This window comes from Nycticebus coucang, chromosome 13 (assembly GCF_027406575.1).
Source record: "Nycticebus coucang isolate mNycCou1 chromosome 13, mNycCou1.pri, whole genome shotgun sequence".
Classification (NCBI taxonomy): domain Eukaryota; kingdom Metazoa; phylum Chordata; class Mammalia; order Primates; family Lorisidae; genus Nycticebus; species Nycticebus coucang.
The window spans coordinates 42,639,922-42,660,016 of NC_069792.1; the positions used below are offsets into that span (position 1 = coordinate 42,639,922).

Below are 20,095 nucleotides of genomic sequence, written 5' to 3' on the forward strand. Positions count from 1 at the left end.
TATCAAATATCTGAGGCTTCCATCTCTGGCTCTTGGCCCTTATTCCCTTTGCTTGATAAGCTCTTATCCCATATGTCTATGTGGCTTATGCTCTTTCCTTCAAGTTGCTGCTCAAATGTCACTTGTCTCTGAACCCTCCTCTTTTCACCTTTTTGAGAATTAATTCTTCTCTAACCACTCTGGCCCTTTGTCCTTTTCAACTCCATATTTTTTCCTTTGTGCAGAGTGATAAGACATTTATTCCCTTCTGACACACTACATATAGTGTTTACTTATATTTCTTATCTGTGTCCTTCTTCAGTGTATAAGCTCCACTAAAACAAGCATTTTTATTTTATTAACTAATAATGTTCTCAATGTCTAGAAGTGTGTCTGATACCTGCAATGCATTTAATAAATATTTATTGGGTACATAAATTCACTTGAACCTGATCTGTATAACACAGAAGGACATTTCCCATCTATTCCAAAATGTTCTCTAAGATTGTGAAGATTCTTTGTGTCTGTCTGTTGGGCCCTCAGTCAATGGGCAGAGACCAGGGCCTCTCAGTGTGAGTCAAATCATACTTTAAGTCATACATTCCTAGATGTCATTTACATTGTCTCTTATCTCCCTGACCAGCTGAACCGTGTGACCTGGATGTCACATGTTGTTCCAAGAAATTCATTTTGCTTTGCTTATTAGCTCCAGCAATATTTGTTTTGATTTTGGGGTGGGTTTAAGAAGTGGTAGAATTTTCTTCTATGTCTCTTCTATCTAGAGGCTCCATTTTCCTTAATTTAAGGATTATCAAAGATTTTCTTTGCAATAGTCTGTATTAGACTTTAGTATTTAATTTACTGCTTTACAAAAGATCCGTCTTTACATACAATGTCCCTCTTTTTGTATGGGTGTGTCCTGTTGGCTGTGATAACTGTTACTGCTGTTGGCCCACTAAATGTACACGTATTTCTCTCTCAGCACAAAATTTTCCCATGGTCATTTGTAGGATGCCAGTATACTCAGTATATTCATAATGAATACTAAATATTCAACTTTATTATGAATTAATATATCGTTTATTTTTGTTTTTCTTTAGAACTAAAGGTGGTCCACAAATTGCTTATGAGCGCAGCTTTAGGTGGAAACTTGCTCACTTCCGTTATTTGTGCCAGGTACTACAGTGGTAAATAAATCTTATGTTTATAATCATTTAGTCTTACTTTTATATAGTACATGTACTACAGCTTACATGATGTGATACTATTTTTGTTTTTAGTCTAATGCACTACCCAGCCATGTAAAGATAAATGTGTCCCGACAGACATTGTTTGAAGATTCCTTCCAACAGGTAAAGATTTTATCAGAATGAAACAATACTGTTTGTCTTATTGTATTTGATGCATCTAAAGGGATTTAGAGTTTTAGAGGGTTTAAATGACAGCGAGCACAGCTGTAATAATGGCTGCTACTTACTGTGTGCTTACTTTAATCATAGTTATACTAAGCCTCACCATGTATCGAGTGATGCCAATTGGCATCTTACATTTCTTGTTTTGCTTCATTCATTCTCACAGCATCCTTTTGAGATAGTTCCTGTCTTACCTTCCTGTTATAGGTAATGGTAATGAGATGAGAGACAATCATTCTATCATGAATTTAGATGTACACTTACTAAAATAAGGCTTAAACGGCTTTTGAAACAAGTTGATTAACTTTGACTCATACTTGGCTAAGAATTTATTACTTCCAACAAAAGTTTTGATACGCTACCAAATTAAAATTCATTTTATAGATACTGTATTCCACTTGAGTATTCCTTTAATAATTCTAATGTTTATTCTCACCTTTACATTTCTGTTAAAATGTCGTGTTCTCAGAGATAGCAGGTCTTGCTCACCTCCCTCACAGCCACATTCTAGCCAGTTATGGCATTTGTTCTTTTTCATGGGACTTACTGCGACCCAGTATGTTACATTTTCTATTGCTAAAACGTAAGCTTCAAGAGAGCATGGACTATTTTATTTACTGCTTACCCCCGCACTTAGAGTAATGCCTTGCACATAGCAGATATTCAGTAGATAGTTGGTCAGTGAATAAATGAAAATGTAATATTTCTGCCTTTCCTGAATCATCTGCAGAATATTTAAAGATAAAAAAATTTCACTATTGTATTGTTAGTTCTTTTTTTCTGATGAAAAATTGGAGAATTTTTGTGAGATTTCTTGTTCCTCTCTAAAATATTACAATGACAAGCCAGCCTTCTGTGTGTACTCCGATATACAAATAACACTCTGAACTCCAAACAACTTTTAAACCCTGGCTTAATTTTATTAGTGTTGGAATTTGTACAAGATAATTTAAACTATTAACCAAAAGTTTTTTTAGTTTAAGTTAATAAATTCTTAGCAAAAAAGCATAAGAAGATCAACTTGTTTCAAACTGTTCAGGTTTATTTTAGTTAAGTGTACATGTAAATTCATGGTCAACTTTATTTTGCTTTTTACCTTCTCTTGGGGAGAATCATGGTCTGATGGATGAGCAGCACTGAGAGGCCTGCTGGGAAGCTGTGCCCTAAACCAAATTGTTAGTTTTGGGTATGGTTCTGACATATGTGTAGTAGAAGTGATTCATTTCTGTCCCAAAGTGAAGACTGTTTACTAGTATTACTGATGTAAGTTATTAAGGATTATGAAAATTTGCTCTAGGTGTTGAGTAAGCTATTCTGTCCTTTGCATGAATTCATCATCAAATAAATAATTGTTATAGATGAATTCTTTTCCTAGAATGGAATGTGTTTTTATAAGCAGGATGCAGAACAAGGTCTTTCCTCTAAGTGAGTCTAGTCATAAAAATTTATAAATCACCTGTTGAAAGATTTTGATACAGTTTGGGGAGAGGTAAGCTTTCTGTGTCATACCCTTACTTTCTTGCCACTAACCCTGAGTAGAATTGCCATTTAATATTAGAGGAAGGGAAAGAGAATACACTTAAATAAACCCTTAACAATGTGGGACTAGGGATGCTGATTCCCCTGCACAGTTGTAAATGTAACTTTTGATTCTCCTAACTCCCAATAACTAATAACCTGGTTATTGACTGGGACCCTTACAAATAGCATAAATAGTCAAATAACACATTTTGTATATTATATTTATTATGTACAGTATCCTTACAATAAAGTAAGCTAGAGAAAAGAAAATGTCATTAAGAAAATCATAATGAAGAGAAAATATACTTACTGTTCATTAAGTGACAGTCGGTCATCATAAAGATCTTTCTGTCTGGGAGGGGTGTGTGGCAGAAGAAGATCTACATATAAATGGACCTGCACTATTTAAAGCCATATGGTTCAAGGATCAACCATATATAGAAGTCAAAAGATTAATCATAGATTGATGTGTATGTAGAATAAGCCAAGTGATCTCTTGAGTTAAAGGTATTGTTGTATGAGATAAGCAATCTGTAATTTAAAAAATATGGATTAAAGGGCGGCGCCTGTGGCTTGAGGGAGTAGGGCGCTGGCTCCATATGCCGAATGTGGCAGGTTCAAACCCGGCCCCAGCCAAAAACTGCAAAAAAAAAAAAAAAAAAACGAATTAAATTTAAATTGAATAGTTTTAGAAGAAAGTTGTACTGCGTATGAGTGTTAAATATTCATGGTTTTGTTTTTAATTAGATTATGGCATTAAAACCCTATGACTTGAGGAGACGATTATATGTAATATTTAGAGGAGAAGAAGGACTTGATTATGGTGGCCTAGCAAGGTAAAACGGAAAATACATATCTGCTTTGAAATAAACATATCTCATTGTATACAGGGAAATATTCTTGAAAAGATAAGTGAATATCTTGGATTATATTTTATAGTAAAAATCAAAATATTTGCACAATTCTAAAGGTAATTATTACTGGTCTTGATTATCTTTCTATACATTTTCTCTGCATATAAATGCAAATTTGTATATTTGTGTAATATAGTATAAATTTGCTGTTTCTTTTTTAAGAAAATCGTACAGTATATAAAATCTAGGAAGCTAATTTTGTTTTATATAGTATGGTTTTTTTGTATCATAATACATAGAGAGCTAATACTCTTCATTTTAAAAATGTCTATCTCTCACTATTTTTCTGTAAATCTATTCTAAAATAAAACATTTATTTAAAACAAAAAAAAGTCTTATGTCAGATTCAGTTGTATGAATAATATATCATAGAGAATAGATCAGCATGCAAAGGTTATTTCTTATTTCTTGCAATTATACCATTATGTTTGTTTTATCTGTGTTTTTAATCTGAGTATCTTTGAGAATAAAGTTTTCTACATTCACTAAATATATTAGCAGTAGACATTTGTGAAGTAGTATGAGTGGAAAATCCTTTTGTTTTTAATTTTTTGGCATAAGTGCTTTGCCCAAACCTAATTTGGCCGTAGCTTATTTTTGAAGAAAGCACTTTGATTAAATCTTTTTTTAAAAAGTCAGACTTTTTCTCCGGATGCAGTGGCTCATGCCTGTAATCTGAGCACTCTGGGAGGCTGAGGCAAGTGGATCACGTAAGCTCATGAGTTTGAGACCAACCTGAGCCATAGTGAGACCCCTCTCTAAAAAGAGCCAGGCATTGTAACAGGTGCCTGTAGTCGCAGCTATTCGTGAGGCTGAGACAAGGGGATCACTTGAGGCTGAGAGTTTGAGGTTGCTGTGAGCTAACGGCACTCTACTGAGGGTGACAGAAAATAAATAAATAAATAAATAAATAAATAATCAAACTTTTCATAGAAACAACTCTTTTTGAACTCATATTTCACAGGTGTACAGAATTACAAAATCACAATTTTAGTACAACTGGCAAAAAATGTAGGATGAAGCACATCTGGTGCAAACAGATAAATGATAATATATGTGGGATTATCAGAGTTTTGTTTATATTAGCATATTTCCTTATCTACAATATTATTAAGCTCTTTCAGAAAAGAAACACTACCTACCCCCCAAAATGTTCATATCACATCTATTATGAATTTATTTCAGTTTCCGAAATGTTCTTGTTTGAATTCTTATTTACATTAACTGTTTAGGTCTAATCTTATATTTTGATGTTTTTAATACATGTGTATAGCCCATCCCTCCATACCATGATCTTTTTATTCCTAAATTCTTTATTTGATTCATGTATTGGTGGGCTAGATTCATCATCAGAAGCTTTATTCAGGAATTCACAGGGGTAATGTATTTCTATAGTCTTTGCATGTTTGGGAATGTTTACTATTGTATATAAACAACAGCTTCACTAGATATAAATGTCTTGGACTACACTTATTTCTCCAATACTCTGTAAACATTGCTTCACTGTTTTCTAGTGTTGAATGTTAGTACTGTGAAGTGTGAGGCCAGCCTCTTGTAGGAAACATTTTTTCTCTGGGTACCTGCACAATCCTTTTTCTTGAAGTTCATTAATTTCATTGTTGATTGTTTTATGTCTTTTTTTATGAACACATTAAGATCTTCCTTAATTTCAGGGAAATTTTCTTCTATTATGTCTTTGAATATTTTTTCTGTTCTATTTGTTCCATTTTTCTTCAGGAACATCAATCATGGGTATGTGGAATCTCCTTTGTCGGTCTTACATGTTTGTCATCTTTTCTCTGATCATTTTTATCCTTGTGCTTTTCCATTTTGTTTTGATTTTTCTTAAGCCTATCCTCATGTTACTGTTTGAAGTACTGCCCTACATTTTGCTACTTCTAATGTGGTTTTTCCTTCATTAGTGGTTTTACTGTTTTCTTCATTTTCTTCTTTAGGCTCTGCTAGTTCATCTGTTGTCTTGTAATTTTTTCAACCTTGTGTCTTTTCAATTTATTTGAGAGTATAGGAAGAATATGTTGAAAGTTAATTCTTCTGTTTCTTGCTACTTAGAAAGTTTTCTATCTTTTCGGGCTAGGATTAGGGTAAAGGTGAAGTGCCATGTTATAGCCATTCTGTTTACTAAAAGTGATCTGAACCACCTGAAGATTTTGTTCCTAGTTTTTGTAACACATTCTCACTAGATCCACTTAGTCCTTTTCAAGGGGGCATGTCTGTCTTCAGCCTTATCAAAGAGAGAAATCACTTGGTTCATTACTTTGCTGGGACTCATACTTAACTGTATGATTTGGTGTTTATCATTTCTTGGTTGGTTTTGTTGAGAGATTGCTTTTTTCTACCCTTCAGGCAGTTTCAGGAATTGTATTTTGATAGCTTTAGAAAATAATTTGTAAATAGGCTGTCAGGACAGATCTAGCTTGCATAAAGGGCCTCATTTGTGATTTTAAATTTTTTAAATTATTTGATAACATTCAGAATTGCTAGATTATGCTTAAGAATTAAGATTTCTGGCTTCTCTTTAAAAACACTAGACGTACATTCCCACTTCTCCCATGGCAGTAGTTGACTGAAATCAGAGTAGTTTATTTGCCCTTCTGGGTAGAATGCATTCTATTTTACTACAGTGCCCACTACTGCCCAGTCATCTAAGGACTATGATAATGTGCCTAGAAATTCTCCTTCCTTAAAGCCAATAATTTTAGCAGGGGTATAATGAGGAGTATGAGATTGTGGCTGAGCAGAGAATGAGCCCCATCTAGAAAGAAGCCTCTCTACTCACTAATCACTGTGAGCATTTGAATTTAGATTCCTGCTTTAGTAGAAATTGCTGTTAAAAAAGAATCTTTTGCAAATTCAGTTTATTTTATAGTATCTTTTATCTAGTTGGATTTCATATATTAAACTTTTTTAAATGAGCCAAAATAAGTGGTTAAAAGATTTCTTATCACATTTAAACATTTCACCCTTGTAACTTTAGTTTCTTTTTTAATGCGATGATAGTAAAATTAAAACCATTTTATAGCAGCATTGCTGTGTATCTCAGTATTACCAGTAGATACCTATTTATATAGATCCTAGAATACTTATAAAAGTTGAGGATATAAAAAATACATAAAGACATGGCTTTTGCCTTTGAGGAACTTACACGCTGGTCAATAGGGCAGTTCATGTGCATAAACATGGATAATGTTGTGAGGTTGTTACCGCAAAGTTTTCAGTGACTAATACACAGACACCAAAAATTGCTTCAAAAAATTTTTAGTGTGGGTTTAAACTGGACCAAGAAAAAGTGGGATCTCCATAAGTTGAGTTTGAAGTTGAGGAGATATACCCTAAGCAAAATTATGATGTAGAGATACATGTAGCATATTACGTATGAGTAACAGTGAGCTTGTACTTTGGCAACACAGGAGCTAGCAGCTAACTAGAGCCAGCTCATAGAAGGATTTAAATGGAGGGCTGAAGAATTGGGCGGTGGAGTTGTTAAGGCTCTTGAACAGAAGTATAATGTATATATAGGCATATTTAAGATCTGTTTTTTAAAGTTACATATATATGAATGTTAAAAAATACTCCTAACTTATTTTCTTACAGAGAATGGTTTTTCTTGCTTTCACATGAAGTTTTGAACCCAATGTATTGCTTATTTGAGTATGCAGGCAAGAACAACTATTGTTTGCAAATAAATCCAGCATCAACCATTAATCCAGACCATCTTTCATACTTCTGTTTCATTGGTCGCTTTATTGCTATGGTGAGTTCTTTAAATTATTTAATTATTTTATTTAAACTTCGCTTTTTTCAAAAGTATTATAGAGGACTTATTTTGTTACCAAGGAAGTTTTCATAGGGAGTCAAAATATAGTTAATTTTTTGAGTACTTTGTGAAATCCAAGATTATGAATATGACTATTATTTACGTAGCCACTTAGTCTTTTAAAAGTCCTTTCATATTATAAATTAAAGCCTTATTATAGTATGACTACTTTTCTATAAAAGGAAAATTTGAAGTAGCTAATAATTGCGTTTGAGTAATGTTTTTGGAATTTTTAGAGCTTTTCAGAGCCCTTGTGAAACTACAGTCTTTAGAGAAATGTTTGTATTTTTATATTTGCACTTTATTATTCATTCATTCAGTAAATATTTATTGAGCACTGACTATAATGCCAAGCATTATTCTAGGCACTGACGATGAAAAGAAGACATAGTCGTCCCTGCTCTCAGGGATCAACATTCTGTTAGGCAGAAACAAAAAAGTATGTGCTGAGGGAAAGAAAGTGTTGCTTTTTCTGTAGTATGGTTGGAGGAGGTCTCGTGGATGGATGGAAGGCACATGAACAGAAACATAAAGAAAGCAGGAGACTGAGTTATGTAGATACCTTGGAAAAGAACATACTAGAAATAGGGAACAGCAAACCAAAGTCTCCAAGGTGTAAGTGCGTTCTTGGAGCATACATATGAGATGGAGTGTAATGGGAGATGAGCCTGAGAGAGATACTGTGTGGGAAGCTTAGGGCATTCACCTATGAGTTTTGAATAGGCGCTCCAGACTCCCAGCATACAAAATATCTAATATTTCAGTTGTCATGTTTTATGCCATTTACTATCTGAATGCTTTTTGTGTCTTTAATAAAAGGAATATGGGAGCAATGACTTTGAGTTAGAGTGAGAGGAAGAGACTTATTTCATGCACGTGGAAGTGACTGAGTTTATCCATAAAAGAGTATATGGACTCAGATGCTGGTAGCGAGCAGATGCGAGAGAACATACAGGAGTTCTCCTGTGATTGCTTCTGCTTCCTCAGTGAAATAGGAAGTAATGTCATTAACTCAGAGTAAGGAGAGGGGGAAAAGGAAGTATTTGAGCAAAGATGAGAAGGAATGAAATAAGGCATCTAGGAGAGTGAATGCAGCAGGGAAATATAATTACAGGAAATACAGCAGTAGGGAGATAGGACTTTTGGTCAGTCTGGTTGTATATGCATTTCTAGCATATAGAAATGTTCCGCTGCCCAGGTTCAGGCACTGATTATGCTAACAGTTGAATTTAGCCAGGCTTGGGAAATATATCTGGGTAGGCAGGGTTTGAAGGTGAGATATATAAGGGAATTATTTTAATGATTGATGATAGAATCCAAACTGAGTAAGGGGAGAAATAATTTCACGAGGGTGCCGAGGAACACTGTTAAGGTAATAGGTTCAATGGATTTTTTAGATCTCTCAAATTGCTGGGAGTCTGAGACTTCCAATGTTGGCTGTTGTGAATAAGAATGTAGTACAACAGAATTAGTCTTGAAGAAAGGACTGGAAGTGGGACCATTCAGGTGTACAGGGCCTTTATTCATTTCTTCATCCAGTTAGGTTAATTTATAAATCTTTTCGAAGACCAGGTATGGTGGCTCTTGCCTGTAATCCTAGCACTCTGGAAGGCTAAGGCAGGAGGCTATCTTGAGATCAGGAGTTCAAGATCAGCCTGAGCAAGAGCGAAACCCCCATCTCTACTAAAAATGGAAAAATTAGCTGGGCACTGTGGTGGGTGCCTGTAGTCGCAGCTACGCAGGAGGCTGAGGCAGGAGGATTGCTTTGAACCCAGGAGTTTGAGGTTGCTGTGAGCTAGGCTGATGTCATAGCACTTTAGCCTGGGGTACCTCTCTAAAAATGACATTTTTGTTTTTTTAGAAAGAGTGAGGCAAAAGGTTGATAATAAAGGTCCTTTACCATCTGTTTATACTTTTTGATAGTATCTTATGTGGTTAAGTATTTGACCTCTGTGAAATATATTTTGTTTTAACTCTTGTCTTTCATGCTTAGCATTTTATTTATTTATTTATTTGTTTGTTTGTTTTGAGACAGAGTCTTACTATGTTGCCCTCCATAAAGTGCCGTGATGTCACAGCTCGGAGCAACGTCAAACTCTTGGGCTTAAGTGATTCTCTTGCCTCAGCCTCCCAAGTAGCTGGGACTATAGGCACCCGCCACAACGCCCGCCTATTTTTTGGTTGCAGTTGTCATTGTTGTTTAGCAGGGCCCGGGCTGAGTTTGAAACCGCCAGCTTTGGTGTATGTTGCTGGTGCCCTGCTCACTGAGCTACAGGTGCTGAGCCATACATAATATTTTAGATATCATGATTTATGCTGTGTGCTTGCTGAGTGCTTTCTTTGGCCCTTAAACCCTTGTAGTTTCTCTGTTATTACTGTTCTCTACATAAGAAATAGTTATTTTGTTAATTTTAAATAAAATTTTTTTGTTTTTCTTGACAGGCACTATTTCATGGAAAGTTTATTGATACTGGTTTCTCTTTACCATTCTATAAACGAATGCTAAGTAAAAAACTTACTATTAAGGATTTGGAATCTATTGACACTGAATTTTATAACTCCCTTATCTGGATAAGGTTTGAGATTTATTTTTTCAATGAGGCATTTTCTTGTAATCCATTTATACATTTTGTTAATTAGTGTATGTAATCATCATGTATTTATTTCATCCAGAGACAACAACATTGAAGAGTGTGGCTTAGAAATGTACTTTTCTGTTGATATGGAGATTTTGGGAAAAGTTACTTCACATGATCTCAAGTTGGGAGGTTCCAATATCTTGGTGACTGAGGAAAACAAAGATGAATATATTGGGTAAGGTGATTTGTCTTATTATTGAGCTTTATTTTTCAGAACTTCTAGAACATGTGAGAACTAAATCCTCTATCTTTGCCCTAAATTTTATCCCTTTTCCACTCCTCTCAGAAGCTTTTTTCGGCAGTACCAGTGTTCTGAAATAAGAGATGACCTTCTCTTCCCCACTGCACTTGATGTAACTTAATTACTCCTTTGCTCAGATCCAAAATATAAAACACTTACACTGTAAAGAGCTTTGCAAAGAATTTGCAGCCCTTCATTTTTAGTTCTACTTGGTAAAAGCAAAACCAAGTCTGGTACTCAGGCTTTGACCATCAGTCTAGGCTATTTGTCAGTGTGTCATTTTTCCCATTGTAATTTATGCTTTCAGTACTGCTCTGCACAGTCTCTGCTTTGAAATTCTGCTCTTCTCTTGATTCCATGATCCCATATCTCCAGATTTTCTTCATTTTCTCTTTTTTTACTGATGGTTCTTTAAATCTACACATTCTAAATAAGGGCGTTTTTCCAAGGTTCTTTGTTCATCCTGCTTCTTTGTTCTGCTACCATAGCTTCAAATTTCTATTAAATAATATCTAAACTTTAGAAATAATATCCATTTGCCAGGCAGGTTAAGTTCAAACTTTTTCTGAAAAGAAACAGGAAGTAAATTTTTTAGTCTGTGAGCACGTACAGTCCCTATTGCAACTCCCCAGCCCTGTGGTGTAGTGTGAAAGCAGCTGAAGGTAGTATGTAAACAGATGAGTGTGTTTATTCTCCAGTAGAACTACTCTGGTACACTGAAATTTGATTTCACATATCCCAAAATACTCTTTTTCAACCATTTTTTAAAAATGTAAAGAGTAGTTTTAGCTCACATGTGTGAAGAAAAACAGATCATTGGCCACTTGGGGCTTAGCGCCCATATTCCAGTGACCCATCTTAAATTTAGCATGTCCAAAATCAAATTTTTCATTTTTTTCTATCAGCTCTTCTTGACCTCTTCTATTAATGGGATTGTTGTTTTCATTATCTTTTAGATTTGAGTTTTAGCTGTCTTCTTTGTCTCTTCCTTCAGGATTTGTATATTTGTTTCAAAAATGGAATCATTCCTATTCTTGTAGCTTGTTTTTTTCCATCCTTCAGGCCAGTAGAGATAGATCTAAATCATATTCTAATAGCTAGATAAATTATGGTATATCTATTTCGTATTATTCAGCCATTTCTGCTAGTAGGGGTATGACCCGTTTGACCCCTACATACAAAACAGAAGAAAACCTCATTAGGTCTGAATCCTTACATCCCTGTTACTTGTCTTTGTGGGATATAGTTATGAAAAGTAAACTTATTAGATCAAAAAGTATTTAGTAACACTGTGTTGCTTTCCAAAAATGTCATAGTAATTCTTTGCTGATTTTCTTTGCATATCTTTGTACTCTCTGAGGTATTTTTGTTTTGCTAATGTTGTTCAGTGAACATTTATTGCTTATCAGAATAAAACTGAAAAGCTTTTTATATTTTGAAGAAAATAAAAAGATAGTTCATAAACACTTTTGTGTTCATCAAGCCTTCCAATGTCTAAAAATAATTATTAAATATTACAACCTAAGCATTTAAAAACCTGCTCTTAGTGATTTCAGATATCTAAAGCAGTTTAAATAAAATTTTATCATGTGAGGTTTATATGTATTTTCTTTGCTACTTTGAACTTTATACTTAGTTAGCATAATCACTATTTCAAAAATTTAATCTGTATAGTGTTTACTGTGTAAGCATTGATATCCAGTCCTGAAGACAATTTTTGGAGGATTTTGTTTCAATCTCGTATAATAACAAACTGTAATCTTGTTTTTAAGTTTTGCTCTTGACATTGTGATACCTTTAGTACAGAAAATAGGACATACAGGATCTGAGTAAGTGAAGTATCTGAAGTACTATTGGAATCCTGAGTGGGAAGAGAGCTATTGTTTCTGCTAAGAGGAGTTGGGAAACATTGTATGTAAGTTAGGTCTTAAAAGGCACATGAGAACTTGCCTGCTAGATGGACAGCTTTTTGGGAGCAAGAAAAGAGCAAGAGCAGAAGAACTGAGATATATAAAGGGATTAGTTTTTCCAGCGAATCTACAGGTATGTTGCTATGGGAATGGTATATGATGGTGAGAAATAGTGACTAAACCGGAGCCTACAATGTTAGCCAGGTTCTGCCATCGCTCTAAATTGTGAAAAATCAGCAAAAACGGACCAAGATGGGATGGTCAGAATTGTTTTTGGAAAGATCATGCTGGCATCTAGGTGGAGTATGAATTGGGAGTGACAGTGGGAGAGGAAGTAATGAGAGCTAGAAAACTAAGATTATTTCAATAATGTAGTAGTGAGGTATTATAGGCCTGAAATGGCAGATGCAGTATAGATAAAAATGAGTGAATGGATTTTTTTGGATATTGGAGGAATAGAAATGTTCCAATTCAGTGATTAATCATTACGTCTGGTGAGGGAAATGAAATATAGGCAGTCCCCAAGTTACAAATATCTGACTTGTATACAACTCGTATTTACAAATGGAGGCTATTACAGTAAGTCTATGAATTACAGACATCTGACTGACGTATGACTCACATTTATGAATGGAAGCTATTACCGGAATAGGTAAATGTACCTGTTCCAGCTTACATACACATTCAAGTTAAGGACAGACCTACAGAACCTATCTTGTTTGTAACCCGGGAACTGCCTGTATATTTAATGATTGAGGTCTCTGTAGATTGGTTGGCATTTAAATTTGTTAGCAGAATATCCAAGGAGAAATGACCTGGAAGTATCTTAATTTCAGGAGGGAAGCAAGAATTTAGGAATTTAAGAATTACTGGCTTTTCTGTGATAGCTGACATTTTGGTAGTTGAAAAGATCATCTGTAGAGAGTGAATAGGTAGAGGAGAAAAGGAGGCACAAAGGTAAGTAATACCAACGTGTATGGAATAGCAACCAGCGAAGGAGAGGAAAGGGCTGCTGGCGCTGAGTCAGGAAGGGCGGCATTCTTCAGTGAAGAACTGCATGTGAGTGGGGAAAACTAGTGTCTAGTGTTGAGGCAGTTTATATGTGACATGAACACTAAAAGGAGGGCATTAGGTTTGCTTGGCAAGTAAAAGTTTCTTGGTGACATTAACCATGAAAGTTTTTTTATTCTGGGGGAGAAGATGTTAGAAGGCAAACACCATGGTTTAAAACGTGGATGAACAGGAGATGAGAAAGTAGAGACAATGAGTGTAGTGTACTCTTTTAATAAGTGTGGTAAAGAGTGAATAGTTTAAAAGGGACACTGGGTTGAAGGAAGGGTTTTTGGAAAAGAATTTGAACACCAGATCATCTTTGTGGACAAATAGGAAGGTAAAATTAAGGATATAGGACAAAGAGGGGTTAGTAATGGATGAAGAAAACTTAAGAGACAGTAAGATGAAAGGTTTGCCTTAGAAAAGCATAAGACCAGCTTCTTTTAGGACACAAAAAGAGGAGTTAGAAATGGGAGGAGTATGGATGAATTGGCTTTCTTTTCACCTGGTTTTTGCTGTTTTTCTAGGTCCTTTCTAGATCCATGTCCTTTCAGAAGCTCCTTGTACAGATTTTGAGTCTGTGACAGATTTTTTTCTTTTAGTTCTTCTTTTATCATACTTCTATTTTGGTTAGGAAGTCTTCGTGTTATCCAATAAACCAGCAGCAAAGTGAACCTGTTTTCCAGCTTTAAGCCTTCTCAGACCTAAACATATCCAGCACATGGCCTACAGACAGATTGTCATTGTGTGTTACTGAGACAGCCCCTTGCTTCCCTGGTGTGGACGGCTTTGAATCAGTCTTCTTGGAAAATTCTTGCTGTAAGGAGAGACTATTAAATGACTGGCCATTTCTTTCCTGTGTCAGCACCCAGTATTTGGAGTTATTTTCCTCATTATAAACAGGAAATAATTGATGCTGGGATTTGGCTCTCTTACTGACAAAGGAAGAACTTCACTATTTTGAAAACATTCTCCTTTTATACATGTAGCTACCAATGTGCTAGACTTGATCTCCTTGTGGTGGGCGCCTGTAGTCCCAGCTACTTGGGAGACTGAGGCAAGAGAATTGCTTAAGCCCAAGAGTTTGAGGTTGCTGTTAGCTGTGATGCCATGGATACAGCTTGAGGCTCTGTCTCAAAAAAAAAGAAAAGAAAGAACTTTAGAATTTCTTGGTATTTTTAAGCCTTTACTTCATATACAAATTACCTGTTTTTAAGCACCATCTTTATTTTCAGTTTAATGACAGAATGGCGTTTTTCTCGAGGAGTACAAGAACAGACCAAAGCTTTCCTTGATGGTTTTAATGAAGTTGTTCCTCTTCAATGGCTACAGTACTTTGACGAAAAAGAATTGGAGGTTCGGTGTTTTATTATGCTGTTGTGGGAAATGTTAACGGGGAGGGACTGTGCGCTTTTCTGGAACAATGTTTATACATATTTTAAATCATGTAGCTACCTTTCATTTGTCCAGTAGATGTGGTGGTATTAATCCTAGCATTAGGTGAGAGTTTTGATTATGTTGTCTGATAACATCATGAGCACAAAATCATCAATCAGTGTCTCCTATTTTGTGAAGAGAGGTTGCAACATTATTTATAAAGATGAGAACGTTCCAAAATCTCAAGTCCTGAGTTCTTAGTAGTTTTAGCTTTGTTTAGACTGTTTGAAGTGTATCAGGAATTCTCTGTGTGTATGAGAGAGAGAGAGACAGAGAGAGAAAGTACACATGACATAAAATTTACCATTTTAACACATTGCCATCCCCCCCAAAACCATACTTTTTCCTTGAGGCCATGGTGTTTTATTACAAAAATAGAATAAAAACTTCAAAAACAAAATGATCCTACCTGAGTTAATGAAAAGGTTCTCAGGCCAAGTGCAGTGGCTCACACCTATAACCCCAGTACCCTGGGAGGCCAAGGCGGGTGGATTGCTTGAGCTCACAGGTTCAGAACCAGACGGAGCAAAAGGAGGCCCTGTCTTTACTAAAAATAGAAAAACAAACAAACAAAAAAACTGAGGCAAGAGGATCGCTTGACCCCAAGAGTTGAGTTGGAGGTTGCTGTGATCTGTGATGCCACAGCACTCTACCCAGGGTGACAGCTTGAGACTCTGTCTCAAAAAAAAAGGCTTGGCGCCCGTAGTTCAGTGACTAGGGTGCCAGGCACATACACCCAAGCTGGCGGGTTCAAACCCAGCCCGGGCCTGCCAAACAACAATGACAACTACAACCAAAAAAAAAGCTGGGCATTGTGGTGGGTGCCTGTAGTCCTAGCTACTGGGGAGGCTGAGGCAAAAGAATCGCTTGAGCCCAAGAGTTTGAGGTTGCTCTGAGCTGTGATGCCATAGCACTCTACCAAGGGTGACATAGTGAGACTCTGTCTCAAAACAATATATAAATAAACACATAAAGAATAGTCTCTCTAAAGGTTGTTTTCGGTTTGAGTTCAATAAACATTGACAATAAAGTACCAAAGAATTCTTTATGCTAAGTTGCCATAAATAGTTTAGTTTTTAGTTTAGTTATTGTAATCATTATTTACCCCACACATAGCTGTTCACATAATTATGCCATGTGCATAACTGCATTAGGAAATTTCAGTCAAAAAGAATATTAATGAGTTATAGTGGGATAATAATGTTGAAGAAAACAATAAACATAGGTGCAGTAGTTGCTACTAAAATAAAATTTTCTGTTGTTATTTAAAAAAAAGAAAATAAAATTTCAGTCATGTGATTATTCACATTACTAAATTTTTCCTGTGGCCTGATTCCGTGCTCATTTCCCAGGTTATGTTGTGTGGCATGCAGGAGGTTGACTTGTCAGATTGGCAGAGAAATACTGTTTATCGACACTATACAAGAAACAGCAAGCAAATCATTTGGTTTTGGCAGGTATTTGCTTTGATCTTTTTGAAATAAATATTCAAAGAAAATATTTTCTAATGAAATGGTTTAAAATTTTTAATAGTTTATTTTTTAATTGAAATTGCTTTTGGGTTTAGTTTTTAGTCGTCCAGTTACATATCTGAAGTAAAGAGTGTGAACACTTATTTAGAGCATTTTCCATTGCTTCTTCAACTGTCTTTGTAATAAAGAATGGCAGAATCCTATTTAAATAATAGTTTAATGGGAATATCAAAGTAGTCTGTAAGTTTCACTTAATTCTAGAAGTAAATAAGGAAGTATGTTTGTAATGAGAAAATGAGTACAGATACTTTAATGCCTCTGAAGGTGATAATATACTCAGGAATTAGGATAATGTTGAGGAGTGACTTTGTTATAGATTTATTTTTATTTTTTTGTGTTTTGGCTTACACTGCAATGGGATTGGCTCTGGAATCTAAGTGGACCATGCTATTTTGAAGCACATTTTATTTCAATAGATTTTTGTTTTGTGTACTTATTTGAGAATTTAAAGTCTCTATACTAGGGATTTTCTTCATACACATATGCTACTAATTGAGTCTGATTTGAGTGGCTTGATTACTGGACTTTTGGTTTACTTCTGCTTAATTGTTTCGCTTCCAACTGGAAAGTAATCCTGGGTTTTGTATTACTATAGTAAGATTCCCCAAAAGTTGCATGTTTTCATAAAGATATGTGTCATGAGTTTATTTACCTAATATTTTAAAGAATTGTAAGATTCTCCAAAAGTTGCATGTTTTCATAAAGATATGTGTCATGGGTTTATTTATTACCTAATATTTTAAAGAATTGTGGATATTTCTAAAATTCTATCTTAAAATGTACTTCAAAATATGTAAAATGTCACATATCAAAGTGCTTAATGCAACATTTTGGTGTACTAACAGAGAAACGAAACAAACTAAATGTTTATCAGGAGAAGGCCGAGTAAATAAACTGCAGTACATCTGTTTTATAATTCTACACCTTGTAGTGATTCTTTTTCTTTCCTTTTTTTATATGCAATTTAAAAATATTAGAGAATAATAATGTTTGAACACAATATTAAGGAGAAAAGGAAGATGATATGCAACATGTATAATGTGATGCTATTTGGTTAAAAGGAAAATTTATGTTCTGGATAGTAGAAGTGTGGGCTAGTATTTGAATACATCATCTCTGAAAAGGCAAAGAAAAAACTGGCAGTTGCTCCAAAGGGGAAGGGAGCTGAGCAGTTGGAGGGAAAGGTGGGAAAGCTGCTTTTCATGCTTTACCCTATTTACTGTCTTTTGAATTCTGTGCCTATTATAAATACATAAATAAATAGAAATAATAAATTCATTTTCAAGCTTAAAGAATCTGAATTCCATTACATACATTATGTGGACAGGTGTCTGTACTCTTCTCTCTTACGCTTTACTGGCTTCATTATGTGTGGTATTTCCTGACTTTCTATTTGGATATTTATGTCTACACAGCTAAGGCACTGACGCTTAAGGTCATATAAATCCAAATGAATACTTGTGTTTTGTGAATGGGGTTTGTTTTTAGGGAAAGTAGTGAGACCAGGTAATAAGCTCTGTTTCTTGTGATTTGGTGAAATATAATATGTGCCTCAACATAATTCTTCACTGAAACATTTTTAGTCATGATTAGCACAGCATTTTTTGTCTTATCCTTAACTAAAGTTTATTCCTTATTTTCAAGACACATTTCTAGACTCAGTCTGCTCCCTAAGTTCCTTGCTTTCTGTGAAACCAGTCAAATCAGTATGTTATCATCTTACCTGTTTATGTCTTTCTTTGAAAAGAATAGTCAATAAAACAGATAATTTTAGAGGAATGAGTACTTTGGTTTTTTAGACACGAGTTAAAAAGAACACAAAGCATTGGGAAAATGGTGTTTAATAAGAGAAAATGCCACCAAGAGTGGCAAGTAGGAAGGTGTTCATCATTTGTTTTCTGTAGTTTAAATGGGAGGCATAGGTGACTCAGGGAAGAATAACAGTGGTTTAGAACTCAACCAGATTTGAGTACAAATGTTAGATTTGCCACTTACTAGCAGTTTGAGAAGGACAAATTATTGAACTTTTGTAGGTTTTCATTTTTTTCTGTGTACGGTGGGATGCTGATGATCACTCTGTCACAGAATTGTTGTGACAGACTAAAAGCATTTGGCAGGAACCCTTAATAGGTGATAGCTGTTATGTTATAACCCAACTTCTGTATCTGTTCCTGGTATGTGACTTACACTAGTGACTTTACCTTCCTAAGCCTCTCTCATTATTTCCTGTCAAATGTATGGAATAATAATAGTGACCAACATATGTTATTATGAGGATTAACTGAAGTAAGATTTGTAGTGTACTTAGTAAATGATATTACAGCTGGCTTAATAAATGATAAATATTATAGCTGTATTTTATCACGTTTTGAATCAGTTTCAGTGTTCAATATTAATTTACATGTCTACTATTTTTTTTATTATTGAAGATAATTTAGCATTTATTTTCATTAAAGTACATTTGATTTTATCGCACAGTTTGTGAAAGAGACAGACAATGAAGTAAGAATGCGACTGTTACAGTTTGTCACTGGAACCTGTCGTTTACCTCTAGGAGGATTTGCTGAGCTCATGGGTAAATGTAGTTTCATTACAGTTTGTTTCTCTGTAGATAATTTGGTGATAATAATGGCCTTTAGACATACAACAGACTTGAATCTAAGGATTATTCTGTGCTCTCTGAGCAAGATTCTGTAGAAATAGTTTTTTTTCCACCAATGAGATTCTTATTGCTAAATCTCTCTAGCAATAAGAATCTTCTCTGGACAGAAGCAGTTTACAACATGAATTTCTTCTTTTGTATATTTTTTTGTCATGTGTATGGCTATGTAACATGTTCTGTTATTTAACTAGTTGTCAAAACCAAAAAATGTAATAGACCAGATAAATTTTGTCTTATTTTCCTGGTTTAGGAAGTAATGGGCCTCAAAAGTTTTGCATTGAAAAAGTTGGCAAAGACACCTGGTTACCAAGAAGCCATACATGGTAAGTTCAAGAAACCTAAATAGGAAGGCGAAAGCTATTGTTTTTTGAGTTTTTTTAAACATACAAGATTCAGTATAATTGCTTATTCATTACTGTAGTCAGAATTTCAGAAGACTGATCAATACAGCATTCTTTAAAAACTATAGAATGATTTCTTACTATTTAATAGAAGTATTTGAGAAATGTATCCATTGATTGAACAAATATTTATAGAGTATCCACTATGTATAAAGTCAGATTTAAGTGCTTCCTGCCTTTTATAGAGTTTGTGCTCTTTCATTAGGCAGAACTGACAACAGGTAAACAAAGAATTATTTGCACATTCTAGAAAGTCCTTTCAAGGGAAATAACAAAGTGCCCTAACAGAGGACAACTGGAGAAAAAACCCCCCTCTGGATTTGAGTGGTCAGGGGGATTTCTTGGAAGGGCTATGATTGAGATTGACAAGGGAAGAGAATTCTTTGAACAGAAATGCTAAAGGAAGAAAAGATCCTGAAATAAGTCATTTTTCAAGGAAATGAAAAGATGATAAGTGTGATTGGAACTTTGTAAATCAGGAGATTGAAAGATGAAAAACTTTGGAAACAGAGACAAATACTAAATTATATAGAGACTTATAGGCTAATATAATGAATTG

General features: G+C 34.8%; 1 protein-coding gene across 5 annotated transcripts in view; it reads left to right on the plus strand.

Moving 5' to 3' along the window:
* WWP1 (WW domain containing E3 ubiquitin protein ligase 1) overlaps positions 1-20,095 on the plus strand; it is a 142,692-nt gene that overhangs the window by 116,753 nt on the left and 5,844 nt on the right. For all 5 annotated transcript variants that reach the window (XM_053558371.1, XM_053558374.1, XM_053558375.1 and 2 more), the window contains 10 exons: positions 1,080-1,155; positions 1,260-1,331; positions 3,660-3,748; positions 7,439-7,598; positions 10,104-10,237; positions 10,335-10,475; positions 14,740-14,860; positions 16,294-16,398; positions 18,952-19,048; positions 19,386-19,458. In XM_053558371.1, coding sequence (XP_053414346.1) covers positions 1,080-1,155; positions 1,260-1,331; positions 3,660-3,748; positions 7,439-7,598; positions 10,104-10,237; positions 10,335-10,475; positions 14,740-14,860; positions 16,294-16,398; positions 18,952-19,048; positions 19,386-19,458 — 1,068 coding nt within the window. The remainder of the gene's footprint in view (positions 1-1,079; positions 1,156-1,259; positions 1,332-3,659; positions 3,749-7,438; positions 7,599-10,103; positions 10,238-10,334; positions 10,476-14,739; positions 14,861-16,293; positions 16,399-18,951; positions 19,049-19,385; positions 19,459-20,095) is intronic.